General features: G+C 40.0%; 1 protein-coding gene across 2 annotated transcripts in view; it reads right to left on the bottom strand.

Moving 5' to 3' along the window:
* LOC148658128 (F-BAR and double SH3 domains protein 2-like) overlaps nt 1-18657 on the bottom strand; it is an 82673-nt gene that overhangs the window by 61728 nt on the left and 2288 nt on the right. For both annotated transcript variants that reach the window (XM_088639120.1, XM_088639121.1), the window contains exons 2-3: nt 17390-17487; nt 2749-2794 (exon numbers count right to left, since the gene is read on the bottom strand). In XM_088639120.1, the coding sequence (XP_088495246.1) occupies nt 2749-2794; nt 17390-17487 (144 nt within the window). The remainder of the gene's footprint in view (nt 1-2748; nt 2795-17389; nt 17488-18657) is intronic.

Below are 18657 nucleotides of genomic sequence, written 5' to 3'. Positions count from 1 at the left end.
AAAAAATGCGGCCCATTCTTTTCTGGGCACCCTCGGTACAATCGCGCGCACGCTAAGGGGCTCCCGCTGGTAATTCCCCCGCTACAAAAAAGAGGAGATCACTGAACGGTAACGGCAGGGGCACGACATTAAGCCAAGGTTAACTATCTTCGCTCATCGGGGATTAGAAAACATTCCTAATGGCAAGACAGAAGACACTTACCTCAACCGATAATACGCAGCAAGGTAACTAGCTTTTATGCAAGGATGAGGCTACTTAAAGCTTTTATGTTTTTCATCCAATTAGCGTATCTAACGGCACTGTGGTAGCAACCAATCCAGCTAACTTTGCCCTGCTGGTCTTCAACTGGACGTCGGCCAGAGTTCTTTAGGAAGTATTTCTGTATCTACTAGAAGGCGATGCCAAGGTAGGCAAAGGCTGAAAGGCCCTATTTGCCGTTGCTGTATCACTGCGCACACTTCCTGCCTGTGGTTGGCATGCCCCTGTGGAAATGAACTGCAGCAGCTTGACAGAGTGGAAGTCTGGCCATGGGAATGTTTGCTGAAGGATGACTGAGGCCCCCGACTCCCAGCAGCAGGATGAGAGAACTGCAGGATTTAAAGGTTTTATTGATGAACAGCTCAACTGTTCCACCAAGTTTTAAATAACTTTGCACATGGAAATGAGAGACCAGCTGCTGTCACAAACAAATTGGTGATGGGGTCTGTATTCGGGTTGTGTGCCAGATCTCCAAGATAAATCTTGCAGAATTTATACTACCTCAAAACGCTGAACCGCCTTTGTACTACGGAAAAGTATTTAGTCTAGAAATTGAGTAATTGACCTTTGCAATAACTAGTTCTGGCAGCACAGCAGCAAGTACATTTTTCTATTTTTTAGAGCTGCCGAGCGCAAAACCATCTGAACCCAAATCTCTCTTCAAAGAGAAAAGTAAAAGAACCACTGACCCAGAGCAGGGTTCATGTGAGGATCACATTTATTATGTGGCAGTGAACAGACCGGTGAGCTGCAGCAAAGGAGATCCAAACTTTGGTTTCAGCAACCCAGATTCAAGATTGAACAAAAAAATGTCCAGTGTAAATGCAGTAAAACCTGCACAAGTAAGGTCATGTACATGTACAGGATAATGCATATCTGAAGTTAAAAAAAATACTGGAATTCAACAGATGCAGGAGATGAGACAGAATTATGATTAAGTATGCCCACAGAAGAATTTAAGGAATCAAACTGTAAGTTAAATTTTGTGACAGTAACACAGAATAAAAGAAACTGTGGTAAATATCAGACTATACTAAGCTGCACGTCAAAGTGTGCATAGCTGCAATGTTTTGTATTTGTGTTACACATAATGAAGAAAAGCTCTTCCAAAAAGGCTTCTGAAAAGCAAGCACAAGCACTGCTGTATAAACTTCTGCTAGTTCAAACGCTTTGTCACAAAGGCCACCTCCATTTAAAAAAAAATAAGTATTTTAAATGGTTACTGTCGATCTGTACATCTATATTTGGAATCTACTGTATATGTGGAAACTCAGAGCAAAGTACGGAACAGTAGCCCTGGAGTTTCATTTCTATTAAAACATGGAAAAGCCTGGCATCTGAAACAATAAAACAATATGTAATGTACTGAATACAACATTGTTACATTTTGTGAATTACAGGAAGTAAAGTGTTTTCCAAAAGTTACAACACAAACAACAGCTTTTGTAGTAGAAGGGAGCAAACTGTACTAAAATCTCATCTAAGGAACAAACATCCCCAGAGTTGTCCGACTTAAACACAATACTCTGATCCCAATACTCCTCAGTGTATACGGAATATAACCTGCATCTCACAAATGTACTGGAACAATCTGACTCGAGACTGCCCAATTAAAAAAAAAACACATTAAGAATCAGATATTCAGATAGTGCCTCCTCTGCCAAGAGAGCCATATTAGGACCAAGATGCGTAACCAACCTCTTTCCTAACTCTTAGACACTGCAGCACTGCTGGTTGACTGTGCTGAGTCACAGGGAAGGCAAACTCAGGCTCCACATCCTGATGGCACCCTGCTCTTGCCCTTGCCCTGCTGTTGTGTGCCTGTCTCTCCCATTGCAAAGCTCTGGAGTGTGGCACACTGCATCGATTCCAGATTCGTCACAGGTGAAACTCTGCTGACTCATCGCCTCATGCAGGACTAGGATTAATTCATGCAGGCCGTGTGGCTGAGATTTTGCTTCAGATATTCAATATTAATTCAGTGCGAATCTCAGTTCATATCCCCATTTTTTATGAAAATAGTATATTTCTTAGACTACACTTAGAAATCGAGATGCAGCAAACTATATCTTATTACCTCGCTACCATTAAATTATATACACATGCATAAATGTGTTCATATATGACAAATTCTTATTTTTTTCTTTAATAAGTACATGGACAAACTGTGCATTTGATAAATAATTGCTAGCCAAATTAAAGCATTCAGCCTATCTGCAACATCATACCCAGAAAGACATTTAAATTGCTGTATAATTCAATCTGAAGCAGCTAAATTTCATGCATACAATACAACAGGTAACTGAAGAATTGCCTTCCTGGTCTGATTTTGAGATTAACACCCCCTTCATTTAAGTCTTTGTACTGCACCCTTTGCAAAAACAAATTACCCAACGGTAAGTGTTCCAATAGATGTCAAATCAGGAACTCACTTATAATGTTTAGCAATGCAAGGTGGTGATTTAAAAAAATGGAATCACACAACATACCTGTGCATAGTCCTTCTCTATGGCAGACTTCTTTTGGCTGAAAGTTCTGTACAAGAGAAAAAGAAACAACTTAGAACTGGAGCCATAATAAAATATACCACAGTATGTGAGAACAAAATATTTCCTTCGTTAGTACCACACACCGTTTGAAGGCTTTTTAAAGAACTATTTTACACTGCTTGTCAACCTTCTGTTCTCCACCACTCTACATCACAAGAATAGGTCAGCATTTAGTTTGTTTGCTATTTGGAGGTATACAGAACGTTTCGCTTGCTTGCTTGCTAAGGGGCATAGTATTGAGGGTTACTCACGACTAAAAGAGAGATTATTTCTCCTACGTTGAATAGTTTGCCAAAGCAAACCAAGCATGCAATGATTCCTCTAGGGGCTCTGCTGTTTGGCAAGACAACAGCCCTGCAATGAAAGCCAGCCTGAACCGTGCTGACCCCAAGAGCTGAGTCAGGCTCAGCCTGTTTATGTAACAGCTCAGCTACTGACCCAATGGACAGGTCCACCTGAACAGTCAGAACACACTCGAGATCCACGTCAGGAAGAAAAGAGTTCTCCAGGGAAAGTATCCTTCTGTGATGGAATTCACGTGGAAAAAAGGTTTAAAGGTATATCCTGTGGCACAGGCTGGTGGGGTGAGGCATTTTGACTTCTACAGTATGTTGGGGATGAAAGGTGCTGTTCGAACTGGCATCCCCCATAATCACTGTCTTCTGTTCCTGCCAGCTGCTCGCAAAACACGTGTAGCATTCTCTCGTGAACATCTGCGCCCGGCCCAGGGTGCGTATCTTTATACATCAACTTTTTTAGTTCTTTCCAAAAAGCAATTGGCTTAAACCTCCCTCAGATAACTGCTTTAAGCACATTCTAAAACCTCTCCCTGCTGTTCAGGCAGGGCAGTTCTTGTTATGGGCCTGCCTGACTGTAACACAAGTCTTCAGACAAAGAGTGAATTTTTCCCCATGGCTCAGCCCACATCTGTGTGATGCCTGATCTGCTGACTGTTATGTAATACATGACTTACTGCAAATCCCTGAGCTTTGCCAGATTTCTTTACCAGCTTCCAGCAAGCTTTAATTCAGCCCTTTATCACACAGTGTTCTGAATTTTTAAGAGGCATGAGTGCCGTTAGGAAGGACTGTGTGCAGGCACGCCCACCTAATAAATTCCTATGTTAAGGTTACATTATCTTCAATAATAAGTAATTCTGTGAGAACATTAAACCTTCACATCGTATGGTATAAAGTGGTTTGTCAAATGACATGACATTAAACCTTGCTTTTTGACTGTTGCTTGATTCCTGGTCAGCACTGACCTTTTTGTTTCATGATACAGAAATACGGAACATAAACTGTATAAAACCATCTGTGGACAAAAGACGGCACTTATAAATAACTTCACCCGAGAGTGATATCGACTGCCTTCCTGAAAGAGAGGACGTTGAAAACTACATCTGTCTGAGATGTCAACTAAATGAATCTGAGGACAAAATTGATCCCCTGTCACTAGCAAACATTTTTATCCACACAGATTTATGCATACTTAAAACCAAAGGTTAGAGGGCTTTATCACTCTGCACGCTAAATACCTGAAGAAGGCTCTACAGCCAAAAAGTTTGTGTATGTCACTTTTCTTTCTTTTCAGCATGGAATCATCTTTGACCATATTAAAAAAAGATCACTTTTCTCTTAATTTTTACAGTCATAAAAGTGAACTCATAAGTTTCCAGTAGTCTAAATGTCACAGAACGTTTTTACATTTGATTGCCAAGCGATATACAAGAATGTGAACTCTACAACACATAGAAAGATCAAGTCTTCAGATTTCTCCCAGGGGCCCAGCTTCTTCCTGTGCGGTAGTGATGGTGGTGTTGGGGGTAGGCGTACAGGTGTGTGAAGAATTCAGTCTTGAGAGGATTTCCCCACACTTCAATTAAAGCAGAACAAGAAAGCAAAAAAAATCCCTTTTTTATGGACTCTGGGGCTATTTTTCAGTTGATTGACCACATTTGTTTCCTGCCAGATTGCAGAGGTAAAAAAAAAAATTCCACATCAGCAAAGAAAAAAACAAAAGTACACTCACACAGACCTGATTAAAAAAATAACATCTTTTCTGATTTAAATGTATTTCTTTACCGTTCAAAACTCGCATTGGCATTTGTCATAAGTTAAAGCCACATACTAAAAGACTTAGAATACTTATTACAACATGGAAATCGCAGTAAAAATGATGAGGTGTAGATCAGCAAGTCATGAAATATCCTACGTATTACTGCATTGTATTCCCAGCTCCCAAAAATCGGAAAACTGTTGCTCTGCAACAAGCAATTAACCACCTTGTAGCCTGATCTCTGTGGATTTTGGAAATTAAGCAAGGCTGGACCTGGACAGTACTGGGATGTCAACTTCTCAGGAAAACCAGGTCACTCCTGTAAGCACACGTCTCTCACACACAGTAGCCCAGTATGGTGACAAGGGACACTAGGCCAGAGGAGGTACCGTCCTTCAGATAAGAAGTTAAACAAGGTTCTGATCCGTCATTAAAGATCCCATGGCACTGTTCAGAAGAAAAGGGTTTTAGCTAGGAGTTTCGGCTTGTACAATCCAGCCTCCCTAAATATCCCCTTTAATCCAATTTGTGTAGTAACTTCTCCCTTCTCTACCTGATCAGTTCTGTTGTGGGGCTGCAGCCAAATGTGAACCAAGTACAGCTGCACTTCTTCAGCAGTAGATGAATTGGTCCTGTGTCTACAGTATATGTGAAGGAGCCTTTGAGAGGAAAAGTGCAAAGCGAACGCAACTGATTAATAAACTATTAATTACTGTGCAGCGTCTCCTTGTCTGTCCAGGGATCTTGCTGCTCTCTGGCTCCCACATCCTGTATAACTCATCTGTGAAGAGCACAGTCCAGCACCATCAGATCAGTAAGGCCGCAGAAATACTTTCCCTTATGACCCTGCTCTCTCATTTCAGCTTCACAGGAAACTGAGTCACACGGGTCAAAGGTCAAAGGTCACCACAGATTCTAAGCAGCAGGATTCCAAAGTTGTCTTGTTTTGTTTCTGAAGAGCCTCTTGCACTGATCTTTTGATGATATGAAAAGCTAAAACAGCAGAAGTTATGTAAAAAGCACAAGAGATATGAAAATCCAGGTAAAGTGTTTTTTTTTTTTACAGGCACTTGGGGAAATTTATTTTCTTGTTAAAACTGTGCAAGTAAAAACTACTGTTGATGCTTTGGAACCTGTCCAAGATAGAGGGAAGATAATGATACTTAAATCTATAATTGCAGGGGCTTGCTAATTACTAGCCAGGCATTCAGCTAGCAGAAAAGACAGCATTATCTTCTCCTTTTATTAGGACAACCCACATTTAAAGTGCTTAAAAAACACAATTGCTTTTTTTTTTTCCGCTCTCCTCAAAGAGTGTGAGCAGACCTCCACTATTTACAGTACAGCCACATCCAACATTTGTGTAACATACAACAGCTCACACCTCATACCTAAATTTAAAACCAAAGCCCACTCTCTCAGATAGACACTCACTCACAAAATGGGAAGAAGTTTAATATAATACAGCAGCTTGGGTGGCATGATAAAATCTTTAATACTTGTTAACTTTTCTTCATGAATCAAAGCATACATTAAACCTATTGCAATTATCTACAAACTGAGAATATTGGCTCTTCCCAAATCCATATGCAGGGGTGCAGAAAATATGGAATACAAACTGCTGAATTCATTTTTCACTTCTTTGTGGGATCATTCTCTGCCACTGTCAAGGGAGCAACAAGCTTGCTTTTTTGGTTTGTGCTACATTTGAACTTTTTATTGACATGTGGCCAAAGCAACTCATCCCTATTTGCTTTCTAAAACATTCTTGCTATGAAGTATGCTTTGTGTGTCTATATGCTTTCAGTGAATGCACCAGCGGGATTTGACAGATGCCAGATTACATAAAAAGACTCAAGGACAACAATGCTGTCACTAAAAACGAAAAAAAGAAGAAAAGTAGGTCACAAGGGACTTCATAAGAGAAGAGAGACAATGAATTTATCCTTTGATTTATTCTGCTATATAATCCTCTAACACTGTTGGGAGGAGGAAGCGGAGACAGGTGATGTCTAGTGCCAACTGAGCCAGTGAGCTCTCTACTTATTTCAAAGTACAGGATGCAATATAACAAGGGCCATCTTTCATTACCACTTCCTGTGAAATCTGTAACAGTTCGTGTTTCTAAACCTTTGCTCTAACAGGAAGTATGCGATATCTACCTGTTTATAAAAAAAAAAACACAGGGAGCATAGCAGGAACAAACAATATAAATTAAATGCTGAAGTGCAAAACACAAAAATGATAAGAAAAAGTTGAACAATACATAAAGAGAAATATTTGAGCTGTACTACAGCACCTGTACAGTCCCTGACTCTAATATGAAGTATACACTCACTGAAACAGATAACAGCCAATTATGTTCTAAGTTTGATATTTAATCATTTTAAAAAAAGCAGTGGGTGTTAACAATTCCACTAGTACACACAAAAGTAAATAAAACTTAATCACATTTCGCAAGATATGCAAGAGAAAGTAGTGCGTGTTCTCTTTTCCTAGAGCTCCGACTTGGCATACTGACAAATTCATCAGGCACGATCATTCAGAAAGTCCACATACAACACAGAGAACAGGATATACTGTAGAAACACAGCTGCACAGTGGTGTATCAATTAAAGTAAATGAATAGTTTCAGCTCCCAAAACACGGGGGAGAAATATTAATAAAAAGCGAGGAACTCAGTACTACACAGCAATCTACCGATCCACTGAAAACTCTGGATCAGTAACGAACGACCTGTCACTTACTGTAACTTGTTTTGAATCAGCTTAAATTACACTGTCTGACAGTGAGTGTCTATTCTCCCAGTCCAGGCATTTGCATGGAGTGAGATCATATAGTTGCTCACTAATGCATCAAAACACAAGTAGGTCATGTTGGTCCTACTTGTTGGCTTAAAATAAGTCATAAGAAGTGGCAAACACTGAATTATGTATTCACATTACCACACGAACCTGTTACTGTTTTAAGTTATCTTTTACTGTATACAGTCTGACAAATACATTTACAAAACAGATTTGGTAAGCTTGAAAAAAAGGATAAAACTGATTTAACATTTTTCAAGTGGTGCTTAAGCATTGTTCACCATTAAAGCATTTCAGAACACTTAAAAAATAAATAGAATATTAAGAACCAACTACATAGCTGACTAATTATACATGCGAGGCACATACAGTATATTTAGCCAACCACTAACACCATAAAGCAGATGAGTGTCAGGTTTTAATGAGAGAAATTTTTGCTGTTTGCTGCTCCCTTAGAAAAAAATGGCTAGATTCACAAGATTTAACTTTGCTTATTGTTTTGCTCTAAAACCATATGGGAAGTATATAGCTTTTTTCTTAATTCTACAACAATAAAAGGTCAAAGTGAATGTCATGCCACAGAGATGGTACTCTTTCAATGCAGCTGCTCACTGGAAAACAAGCCTCTTCCCTCATTTCTCACTTGTTATTTGAGGTTATCTGGTGGGATTTGCAATATTTTGGAAACAAGTGTCTATGACAGACCATTGTCTCCCACCTGGTACTTTGCTTATTGAACAGTTATTTTTTTTAGACCACTGTGGTTCAAACAGTCTTGGAACCAACTAGCAATTTTCAGGGCTTTTTGACTCTTCTCACGGTGATTGAGAAATAAACACAGATTTGGATTTTTTTTATAGCTAAACCAGTACCAGAAGGGGGAAAAAGAATAATAAAGCACAGAGATAAGATGACAGAAAAGGCCGGCAGAAAGACAAAGAAACAAAAGTGAAACAAAGTTGGGAGACCAGAACTGAAAAACCACTCGAGTCAGGTTTACTACAGAATGTCTTTTACTGGATCCCCTCACCTAGACAGGGTAGCTTTTAAGACATATTTGATGTCCCCTTAAGGTAAAAAACCCTTTTTTCCATTTTTCAGATACATGTTCTGTAGCAGACAGTGTTACTGCCTTCATTGTTTCTGAAAGAGGGAAGGATAAATCATTTTTGTGGGCTCTTATAACTGTAATAAATTAGGCTAAATCTTATTTTGTATTGGAGAGGCCACGGGTAAGAGGGCCATGTCATTCTTCAGTTTAAAGAGTTTTCCACCGAAACAACAAGTTACTGGCAATTATTTTATTTTCATGGCAGAGTTGAAAAGAATGGAAAAGGGTACCTTGTTGCAGTTGACAACAGTGCACTATCATTTGGGAACACCCCTCACTCCAGTTTACAGAGATGAACATATCCAGTGCTAACTGCCTGTCCTCATGCCCCATTCCTTACTGCCTTACTGCCACTGAACCACAACAGTCACAAAGCCACAATCTCTATGGCCAAGTGTGTGCAGAAACATCCCTGGGAAAACGCTGGCTAAGCGGATCTCTAGACAGGACAAACTCCATTCACCTAAATATACAGTACTGCATATAGTTCTGCTTCCAGATGTCAGCTGCAGAAATAACGACAGCAGTACAGCTTAAACTGAGAAGAAAATCTTTGATTAAGTTAAAATGATGCTGCGTTAGACATATACGCGTGTCCCAGTTCACATCAGGCTTGCAATCGTAGAGCTGACCAGAATCATTTATTTTTATTTCATAACCAGGAGCAAGTGAAGCTCAGCTCACACTGACAGCAATATAGTTCTTACTCTCCTCGACACTGCTTCCAAGGGGAACTAAGAATCAGTTCCTGAAAAGTATAGGAGGAAGACAAGTGTTCCAGGTAATACGTGACAATGACAGGACCTGTCGTGGAAAACCAACTGCAGCACAAGACAGCCACTGCCTGGGGGTTGTGTGCTGTACCTATACAGACTCTGGCGAACAGAAACAGACTCAACACTGCTTTAGCACCCCTTTTATGTCAACAGTCATCTGGGATCTCTGCTGGGTCCAGTCTCCGAACGGCACACTAACATTCGTATTCATACTTTTGCGGGCACCTTCCATTGACACGCGATCCATTTTATACAGTTCCACATGGAACTCTACATGGGGTGAAAGCAGACCCCCAGCATTTTTTTTTTATCAGTTTTAGAATTTAAAAGCAGCTGTGGTTGCTAAAGAAGTTATTTAGATTGTGGGGACGTTCCCACATCATATGTTTGCAAGGACAAAATAGGGAGAAAAATTGGCCTCAGAATTTTGGTAATAATACCTGTCAACACCCACACATACCAGAAACCCTGGAATCACCAGAGTCTTCCAGCTATACGCCAGTGAGATAGTAAAACACCCCAGAACCGTAGTATTCACTGTGGCTAGTACATTTTTGGAAAAAAAATAAGAAGTGTCTTGATTCTCAGACTATTTGCAAGACTGATGTTTTCTTTGCAGTGTTACGTCAACATTATTTTCAGACAATTGTCTCATTAGACATCCAAAATAAGGTGCTAGGCTATGCTGTCATATCTATAAATAAAAAAAGACAGTAATACCTACATAGAAACACAATAATAAAAGATATCTCGCATCATCGGCCATTATGCAGCGCAAACCATGCCAACACAGGTTTGATAGATCTCAATTTAACTGATGCAGAGGCTAGCAAAACAGCACTTCATTTCTCCTGCGCGGCTCATTCTTGGAGGCTGGCCAGCACCGAAATTAAGTGTCATTTGGCTAAATTCCCCTCCAATCAAATTAGTCGGGTATGCTGGTGTTTTTTAATTTTATTACGATATTAACAATGATCGCTGTTATGCTGTCTCTGTCTCTCACCTACAAGCAAGATGGTTCCTGTCTTTTATGCGCCTCGTCAGTGGAAACATTTTATATATACATTTAGATTAATTTGTTAAAAAAAACTGTCTGCTTTTACTCCAGATTCTAACATACGTATATTACATACATAATCATGCAAAACCTAGGATCACAACACACTTAATTTTATCTGCACAAATGGTCAGAGTAAAGCAAATCTGTGTGTGCCTGGGAATCAGGCAAGAACAAGACCATTCTAGAAAACAACAGCACCTTTATGAAAAACTCTGGCTTTTTTATCCACCTCTCACCTTCCCACAGAACAAGCTTCTCTTCTCAATAAGGCCATAGTAATTGATTTCTGGTAAGGGGCACAGCAACACAAAGCCTTTGCTGAAAGAATACGGCACAAGGCAGGACAATACCCTGGATGGGACACCCGTCGATCACCGGGCACTCATACACAAGCATACAGGATCCACTTAGAAACACCCATTGAGCTATCTTTCTAACCCAGAATACCTGGAGAAAACCCACATGGGCTTGGGAAGAACATGTGATCTCTGTACAGAACACAGTCCTGTCTGGCCTCACACACAGAACTCAAGAGCATGATTTATTAATTATTGTGGGAACACATCGGGTGTATATTCACAAATGAAGATCCACTCGAGTAGTAGTGATGACATTTTTCTGTTATTTCAGCTCAGTTTTATTTAACAGGGGGAAACATCAGCCTGAGCTACTGTTTGAGTTATCCTTCATCAAGAAACATGCAGTACCAACAACGCCACACAGTCCCGTCTCTCATCATATAGGCTATTCAGATTACGTTATTATGCTTTTCTTTAATTTGCAATGAAGAAGGCTAACGAGATGACTGTGATTATTAGTCAAAACTAAAAAGTGTACACTTAGTTTCCCATCATTGATGAAAACAACGATCATTTTGAGATGATCAATGAGAGAAAGCCCGACAAACAATAATCAAGAGTCCAGAATTTATATAAATATCCAGAGAAAAAGAATACTCATCTCTCATATGATGTCTTTACAATCAGCCTATAATGTAGAGCTCTCTAAAGCTTTGGACCACAAACAAACCGATGCAAAAGGCTAGCCCTATTCCTGTACTAAGCACTGTGCTTTCAAGTGCTGACCTCTGTGTGCTTCGGTGTCAAAAGTTCAAGTAGGGGCTTCAGTCTTGGGCAGGTTTCAGTAATGCGGACTTGCTGGGGAGGAGGCACTGGGGGATGGGGTGCTCTTGAACCTTGGCTATTATTTTCATATTGGGCATCCTGCCACTGCCAGAACTCCGAAATGTGCTGTATGCCCGAGAATGTGTCTTGTTCTGGAGAGACTGAACAGCAGAGATCTATAGCTGTTCCAGCGCTCTCTCTCCCAGCTGTAAAGGGAAGGAGTGGGATGCAGGAGACTTTGTGAATGGCACTAATACAGTTTGTTAGGATTTACAGCATTTATAAATACACAATAAAATGAAGACAGGGGCATTTTGGAGAACACCAGGGTTGTTTAAATGATTAAGAAACAATACACATTTTCTTCTCCCAATTTTGACTTGAAGTTTGCATTATAGTTCCTTTAATCCATATCTGTAGCGTGTGAACAGTCACACCTGTCACATAAAACATTTAACAAACTAGTCTACAGATTTGGAGAAATAAAGCTTATAAAATAGTAAACATCTTGCTTGGTAACACAGATGCACCTGACTTACTACAACCACTGTATGTTATTAGCCCTCAATTTATGTCGTTTTGGTATTGTTGAAGAAAGTCAATTTAACTTGGGATCCAGAAAGAAAGGTGAGGGACACAAAGTTTCTTTTTATTACGAAGCTGGACATCTAACTTCAAAATGGAAAACTTGAAAAGGATTCCCTGTAGTCACCAAGACAGACTCCTACACTTGAGAGACTTGTAAGGTAATGCATTCTCAGAGAATTCTGAGGAGAGATTTCCAGCTGAGCAGAGCTACAGATATTACCTCGGGACCCCAGGGAACAGGCTTTTAGTTTCGGGCCAAGCTGACCAGCCTTGAGAGGAACATATCTAAAAAGAACTGCAGCCAAGCAGTACCATTCTGCTCACAGTTCTGCAGCGCCTGCTGAACACGGAATTAAAGCCACACACATGCTCTCTCCAGATTGCGGAGACAGCATAGAAGAGTGCAATTCAAATAAGGGAAGAGGATTGGGGATCAGTGAATTCTCCCATCAATCAATCAGGTTTTTTAACTGGATATCAACGAAGAAAAACACTTTATTAACTTAGGCACCCGCTTCTTTTTGTCTACCAGATAGTAGTAACTTAAGAGGCTCACTGACTTTTCCAAGACCAAGCAGAGTTCACATCTACAGAGACCACTTACTGTAGAAAGTGACCTTTGATGGTGGGGCATTACAGAACCAGTTGCCCCCACACTTTAAAACCGGACGTGCTTGCTGTCGCTGTCCATCTTAACGTAACTTCACATGCACTGACGTGTATCTTTTATTTTTTGCCCAAACAAACTCATTTAAACGGGAATACCACGGCAAGTTTCAACCGAGCTGAGCGAAAACGTGTCCTTGGGAGGCACAAAAGCAAGAACGCGCTAATCATAGGGAAAACATCCCGTGGAGTAAATTTCCATACAGGAATTCAGATAGGTCCTCATTCCTTGATCTGTGATTGGCCGATTGAATGTTTGCTCTCAAAACACACTGTGGTGTTCAAAACACTTTCACCTTTCCAGAAAGATACTAACACTATCTAAAGCACGCTACTCGTAGCTAGATTAAATACGCTTCAAAGGCTGTATTTTAATGTGTAATGGACCTGTAAATATTAAACAGAAGGTGTCTGGGAGGGGAGACGTAGTGTGATTTACAGAGCTGAACACCCAGATGCAGGTGTGTCCACTATTAATAGCATTCAAGTGATTAAATTAGAACATCCCACCTCACAAGTTCCAAAGAGATTACATCACGCATGTGCCTAGTGAAAGCTTCCAGGTGAGCCGAAGAGCTCAAACTCATTCCCAGAAAACATCTGTGAACCGAAGGAGCTCGCTCCAGAGACGTGCACAGCCAATAATAATAAAGAACTTTCAGAATTTGACAGGCATAATGATGAAAGTGACCATTGTAAATTATTTTAATGATTTCTGACCTTAAAGTTCTTTTTTTCCCCGCACTGGGGAACACTATGTGACAACATGTGCAATTATCATGTTACTTCATAAACATAGCAGGTGTCCTGTATCAAAAGAATCAGCAAAAAAAGGGAAAACCATCCTTTTGTTTTCCCACTTCTTGTTTTAAGAGATTTCAGCTGTTCCAGTGTGAAGTTAGTATAGAGGAAACTGCCCTGTATCTTGTCTCCTTCAAGGAAAGAAGTCAGAGGATGTTTACTTCCCCACTGCAGAGATTTCCATAGAGGAATGAAAATAAACTTGACTTGCTACAAGATCAACTTTCACAGAGAATACCCTGAAGGACAGAACTGTATAAGGCAGAGCAGTAATTGGACACCAGAGGCATTGTAATCACAACCAAATAAAAAAAAATGAGAATAACATTTTTGGGCATTGCTCTTTTAAAATAATTTATTTTACCTGGGAAAAAAATGAAAAGGGTATAAAAGAGAAATGTTCCATGGGGTTGTCAAATTGACTGACCCTCCTGTATTTCACTAGTCTCAAAACAATGACATACGTGGCAGAAGAAGTCCAGGGTAAACCAGCATGGCATAAAGCATGTTCCTCCTCTTAACTCCTAAACACAGAGCAGGACATCCTGTAACTTTAGTGTATATTTGAACAATTTTGTCTTTCAGTATTTTTAGCTACCTTCACCCTGTGAGGAGAGGGGGCAGGTATCATCCACTTAGTAACAGCTATTACAATGCCAAAGTCCCTGCACTGGGGGCACAGCACTATAAAAACAGAAAGATCACCCTAGTCCCCACAGCTAAATAGCGGTACAACCTAACCAATACTGTATACTGTCTGTATATAACTAATACTGTACAATATACTGTATGGCATACCACCAGTGCCCAATCATATTGTAAATATTTCTAGTATTATTCTGAATATGGTTAAGACAATAATACAGATTATGACTGCGATGAGTCTGATCAGGATTGGTCAGAACTATCTTAGGCCATATCAGCCTCATATCTCTTGTCCTCAGGATCAATGCAGATTGAAAATGTGATGCATCTAGCTCCTTCAACAAAAACAAGTTGGTCTTTAAACAAGAATCCTAGATGGATGTAGATAAGTCATGTAAACTATGGAATTCTTTCAGAATGCCTGTATTTTTCGAATAATCCCTATTGAACAAATCAAGAAGGTCATATTTTTTTATTTCCTGTGCTACGACTTCTGATATCAGGGCATTCACATTTTTCTGAAGGGCAGAAATGTGCTTTTTGAATATTTCCGGGCACTCTTCAAGCTAACCAAAAGCAACCTTTTACTGGTACACACCTGTGACTTGCTGAAGGAAGATCTGCAGGATTATGTTTTTATCTCATCCACTGCCACAAATCTTCTATATTCTCAAGTCCATTGCATCGCTTCTTCCTTTCTTATCTTTCCAGCCTTAAAGGGCGAGACATCACTTAGACAAACCATTAGCTGCTGTTTTCATTCTGTTTCCAGTCTTCAGCTGAAACAGCCACTGACTGTGCCTTTAACACACCTACTGTAGCTGCTTTCACTGCGCAATTGCAGGGTCTGCTGTAACTGCAGTGACACTGCATTATCTTCTGCTAAAAAGACACCCCACCAAAGAGCACAAAAGACAAGGCACGGCTCTGATTGACTGGCCAGGGCGCTGATCTGAAAGTGACCTCTCACAGACCCTCATGGTTTAATGCAGGCTGAGGATTAATTAGGTAAATGTGTACAGAGCTGCTTTGGAGATTCAAGTGTAAAATATCCGTGTTGGGAAAAGAATCCGTCTTAAGGGGTTAAGTCTCCATGATGATATGGAGCCCATTATTTATAATAAAGGAATATTTCGCAGATAAATTCATGTGCGTATTAAAATATGCAAACAATATTTTCTTTTTACATTTCAGAATACCTCAATTTCCATTTTGGACTGAATATAGCAACTAAATATTAAAGGGATCACACAATGGATCCCTGTTAATATTAAACTCCTTCCTAATTTCCCCACATTAGAAATGTCTCCACATTACCATTCTCACTTATATTTTCAAGTATTTTCTGTGACGGCACCTTTTAAATTATGTTTCTTGCAGCAATGGCAATCATATTTGATTTGCTAGCCTAGGGTAATTCCTGCCGAAAGGTGAATACTTCATACTTCCTACAAACAAATAAAATGCATAACATAGGATGTTATTTCCAAAATAACAGGGTTATCACATTTAAATAAGTCTATTACAAGCTCTTGGAAATGATCTGCATTTCAGCAAAGTGCCTAAATACAGTTCTTCAACAAGACACAGGGGAGTAACAGGAATTACAATTACTCCTTGACAAACAAGAATAAAAAAAACTTTCAGATCTAGATTTATCCTTTCTGTGGCGGACAAAGTCTCCCTGGTACTCCCCGGATTAAAAAAAAATCAGACAGCATTTATGGAGTCGGTTGTCTTTAGGGAATCCTATAGATGGTGTTGCTAAGCAATTTACAGAACAGCACTCTGACTTTGCAATCTGGTCTCTCAGCAGCTTGTTTAGCTGTATTCATGTCTCTAGGACACATCCCAAAATCGGCCATCTCCTCCAGTCAAAACACTCCGTGATCGCTACAAACGGATCATGCTCCTACACTTTACGGGCAGAACGCCGGCATTTTTATTTTCCTTCGAGCGATGAACACAAAAAAAAGGTTACAGGGGGATTGAAATTGCTGCAAGGAATTAAAAAAACAAAACAATGCATAGTTGAAAACAATCCAGTCGGTTTCTGTAGCTCCTGCTAGCTGTGCAAAGAACCCCAAACCATTATCACAAATGTAATGCGTTCATTTAACTGGTGTTCAAATATATATGGAGGAAAATGCATCACTCATCTCTTTCCCACCACAGTGCTTCTGACACTTGCACAGGGATTTTCAGTGATATTCCTCACACTCAGCAAACTACCTTAAAGCCGGGCGTTAGCTACAGTATATCAGAACTCTCACACCAAGCTTGGCACCATTCACATGTAATGGAACTGATGCCCAGCCTCCAGCTCTTCAAGCCCTATAGCCTTCCTACTGAAGGGTTAATATTGAATAGAAGTGCGATTCAGGCTGCTGGAAAAAACAAGGCCCCTTCAATATATAATCGATTCTCCCATCGATCAAAAAGAAATGTGCACGAGAAAAAGTGTGAAACGTTCACTGTCACAGGCCTGCTTGGTGACAGCTTACCACCACCAGCTATCCCACTGCTTTCCAACGATAAAGCATATTTCATATCTCGCATAAAACAGAATTCCGACCTCACTTAACATCAAGGCTATTGTGTAATCCGACATCCTTTTGACGAGAATCACCAAATTGTGCGGGCTGCCTCCACAGCGTTGCAACATACTACGGAGTAAAATGAGATCCTAGCTGGTATGTCAAGTATCTTTCTATTACATGCCTCACACTTTCATTAGGGGGAAAAAAAAGGAAAATATTTGCACGGCATTAGTTCCAGTTATGGCTTCCAGCTGTGTCAGACCTCTTAAGGCCCAGAGCAGGATATCCAAGAGGAAATTCCTTCGTCACATCCCCGAGTTTTGTAATCTGAATGTTCTTCCAATAAATCAGGATCTTTCCCCTCTTTTTTGGGGGGGGTTCTTTAATGATATACAGTAGTGCGTTTACCTCATGTCTTCCAGTAGATCACATTCTGCCTGGTGCTTCACCTGGAGCCTCGTCATCTGTTCAGCGTGAATGTTCTTCAGTTCTTGGGTGACTTTTACCTACAAACCCAAAAATAAAGATCAGCCACGTGTTGTTTAACTCCCCCCCCAATTATCTGCCTCCTGACAATCTGCAAAAAGCACATTTACAACTACAGAATGTTAATTACAGTGAAAAGACAATTTTACAATAGCGTCTGGCATCAGATGGCGTTCCTGCTTTTTACAGAAAAAAATGTTTGCACGCCCTTTTGTTTCAGCATAAAATACTCCAATTCACAATGCTGACATTTACAGTAAGTGTGTATCCTTAGTGCTAATGAAAATCCTTTTCAGCCTCTGTAATTAGAGAACTACAGTATTACATATTTGAATTTAATGACATAAATATAGAGTGCCAAATATCTTAATTTTAAGTCGGGAAGAAGATAAATGTTAAACGTTCCTTTAAGCTGCCATTGTATTGTGTGCATATACGGAGTATGCATTTAATATGGATATAGTGTATGTGTATGACAGTGGGCCACTGTTTGTCATAACCAACAGCGCAGTTTTAAAAGTTTGCCTCCACTGTTTGTTCAACGGTTAGCTTTTTAATGCCCCAGCGCAGTTCCAAGGGAGGGAGCTAAACACAAAGAAAAGAATGTCAAGCAAAGAACAATGAAACAGGGTGAAAAATTAGGTTCTCGTAAAAGGGAGCAATAAAGCTCTAGATCTGAACTAAATCAGAAGCATTTTTCCATATCTCTGCCTAGTTCCCCCGCCTGGGGCCACCACTTAATAGCCAGCTGTGATTGCATGCTGGCGGGGTACTGTGGACTGTGTCAAAATCCAAATTAAAATGATTTGGAGACACAGAATAAACTAATATTTTTTTTTTACCAGAGGTTCATTCATTTTTGTTTTAAGAGCCTGGTTATTTCCCTGCTGTGACATCAGTTATGACCCTATTTCTTGGGCCACTGGTATAAAATACCAGACATACAATGCTTGCAAGACAACATATTAGATAACCTGTCCGCTTTTTGATTTTGATTTGGCACTCATGCCTTCTCAAGAACAGTCTGTACTCTGCATCTTGCACTTCAGCAGAGAACGGCAGATTCAGATAACTCCCCGGATTAGATTATTGTTTTTTCCCCCCATTACATGATACACTTTCAGCTGTAACGATATGCAATAGTTCTGCACTGCAAATACCCCACCATTCTTTTCCCTCACCCAACACCA

This window comes from Lepisosteus platostomus, chromosome 7 (genome assembly GCF_059453375.1).
Source record: "Lepisosteus platostomus isolate fLepPlt1 chromosome 7, fLepPlt1.hap1, whole genome shotgun sequence".
NCBI lineage: Eukaryota > Metazoa > Chordata > Actinopteri > Semionotiformes > Lepisosteidae > Lepisosteus > Lepisosteus platostomus.
Note: the sequence above shows the minus strand (reverse complement) of the source record. Positions and strands in the feature narration are given on the sequence as shown.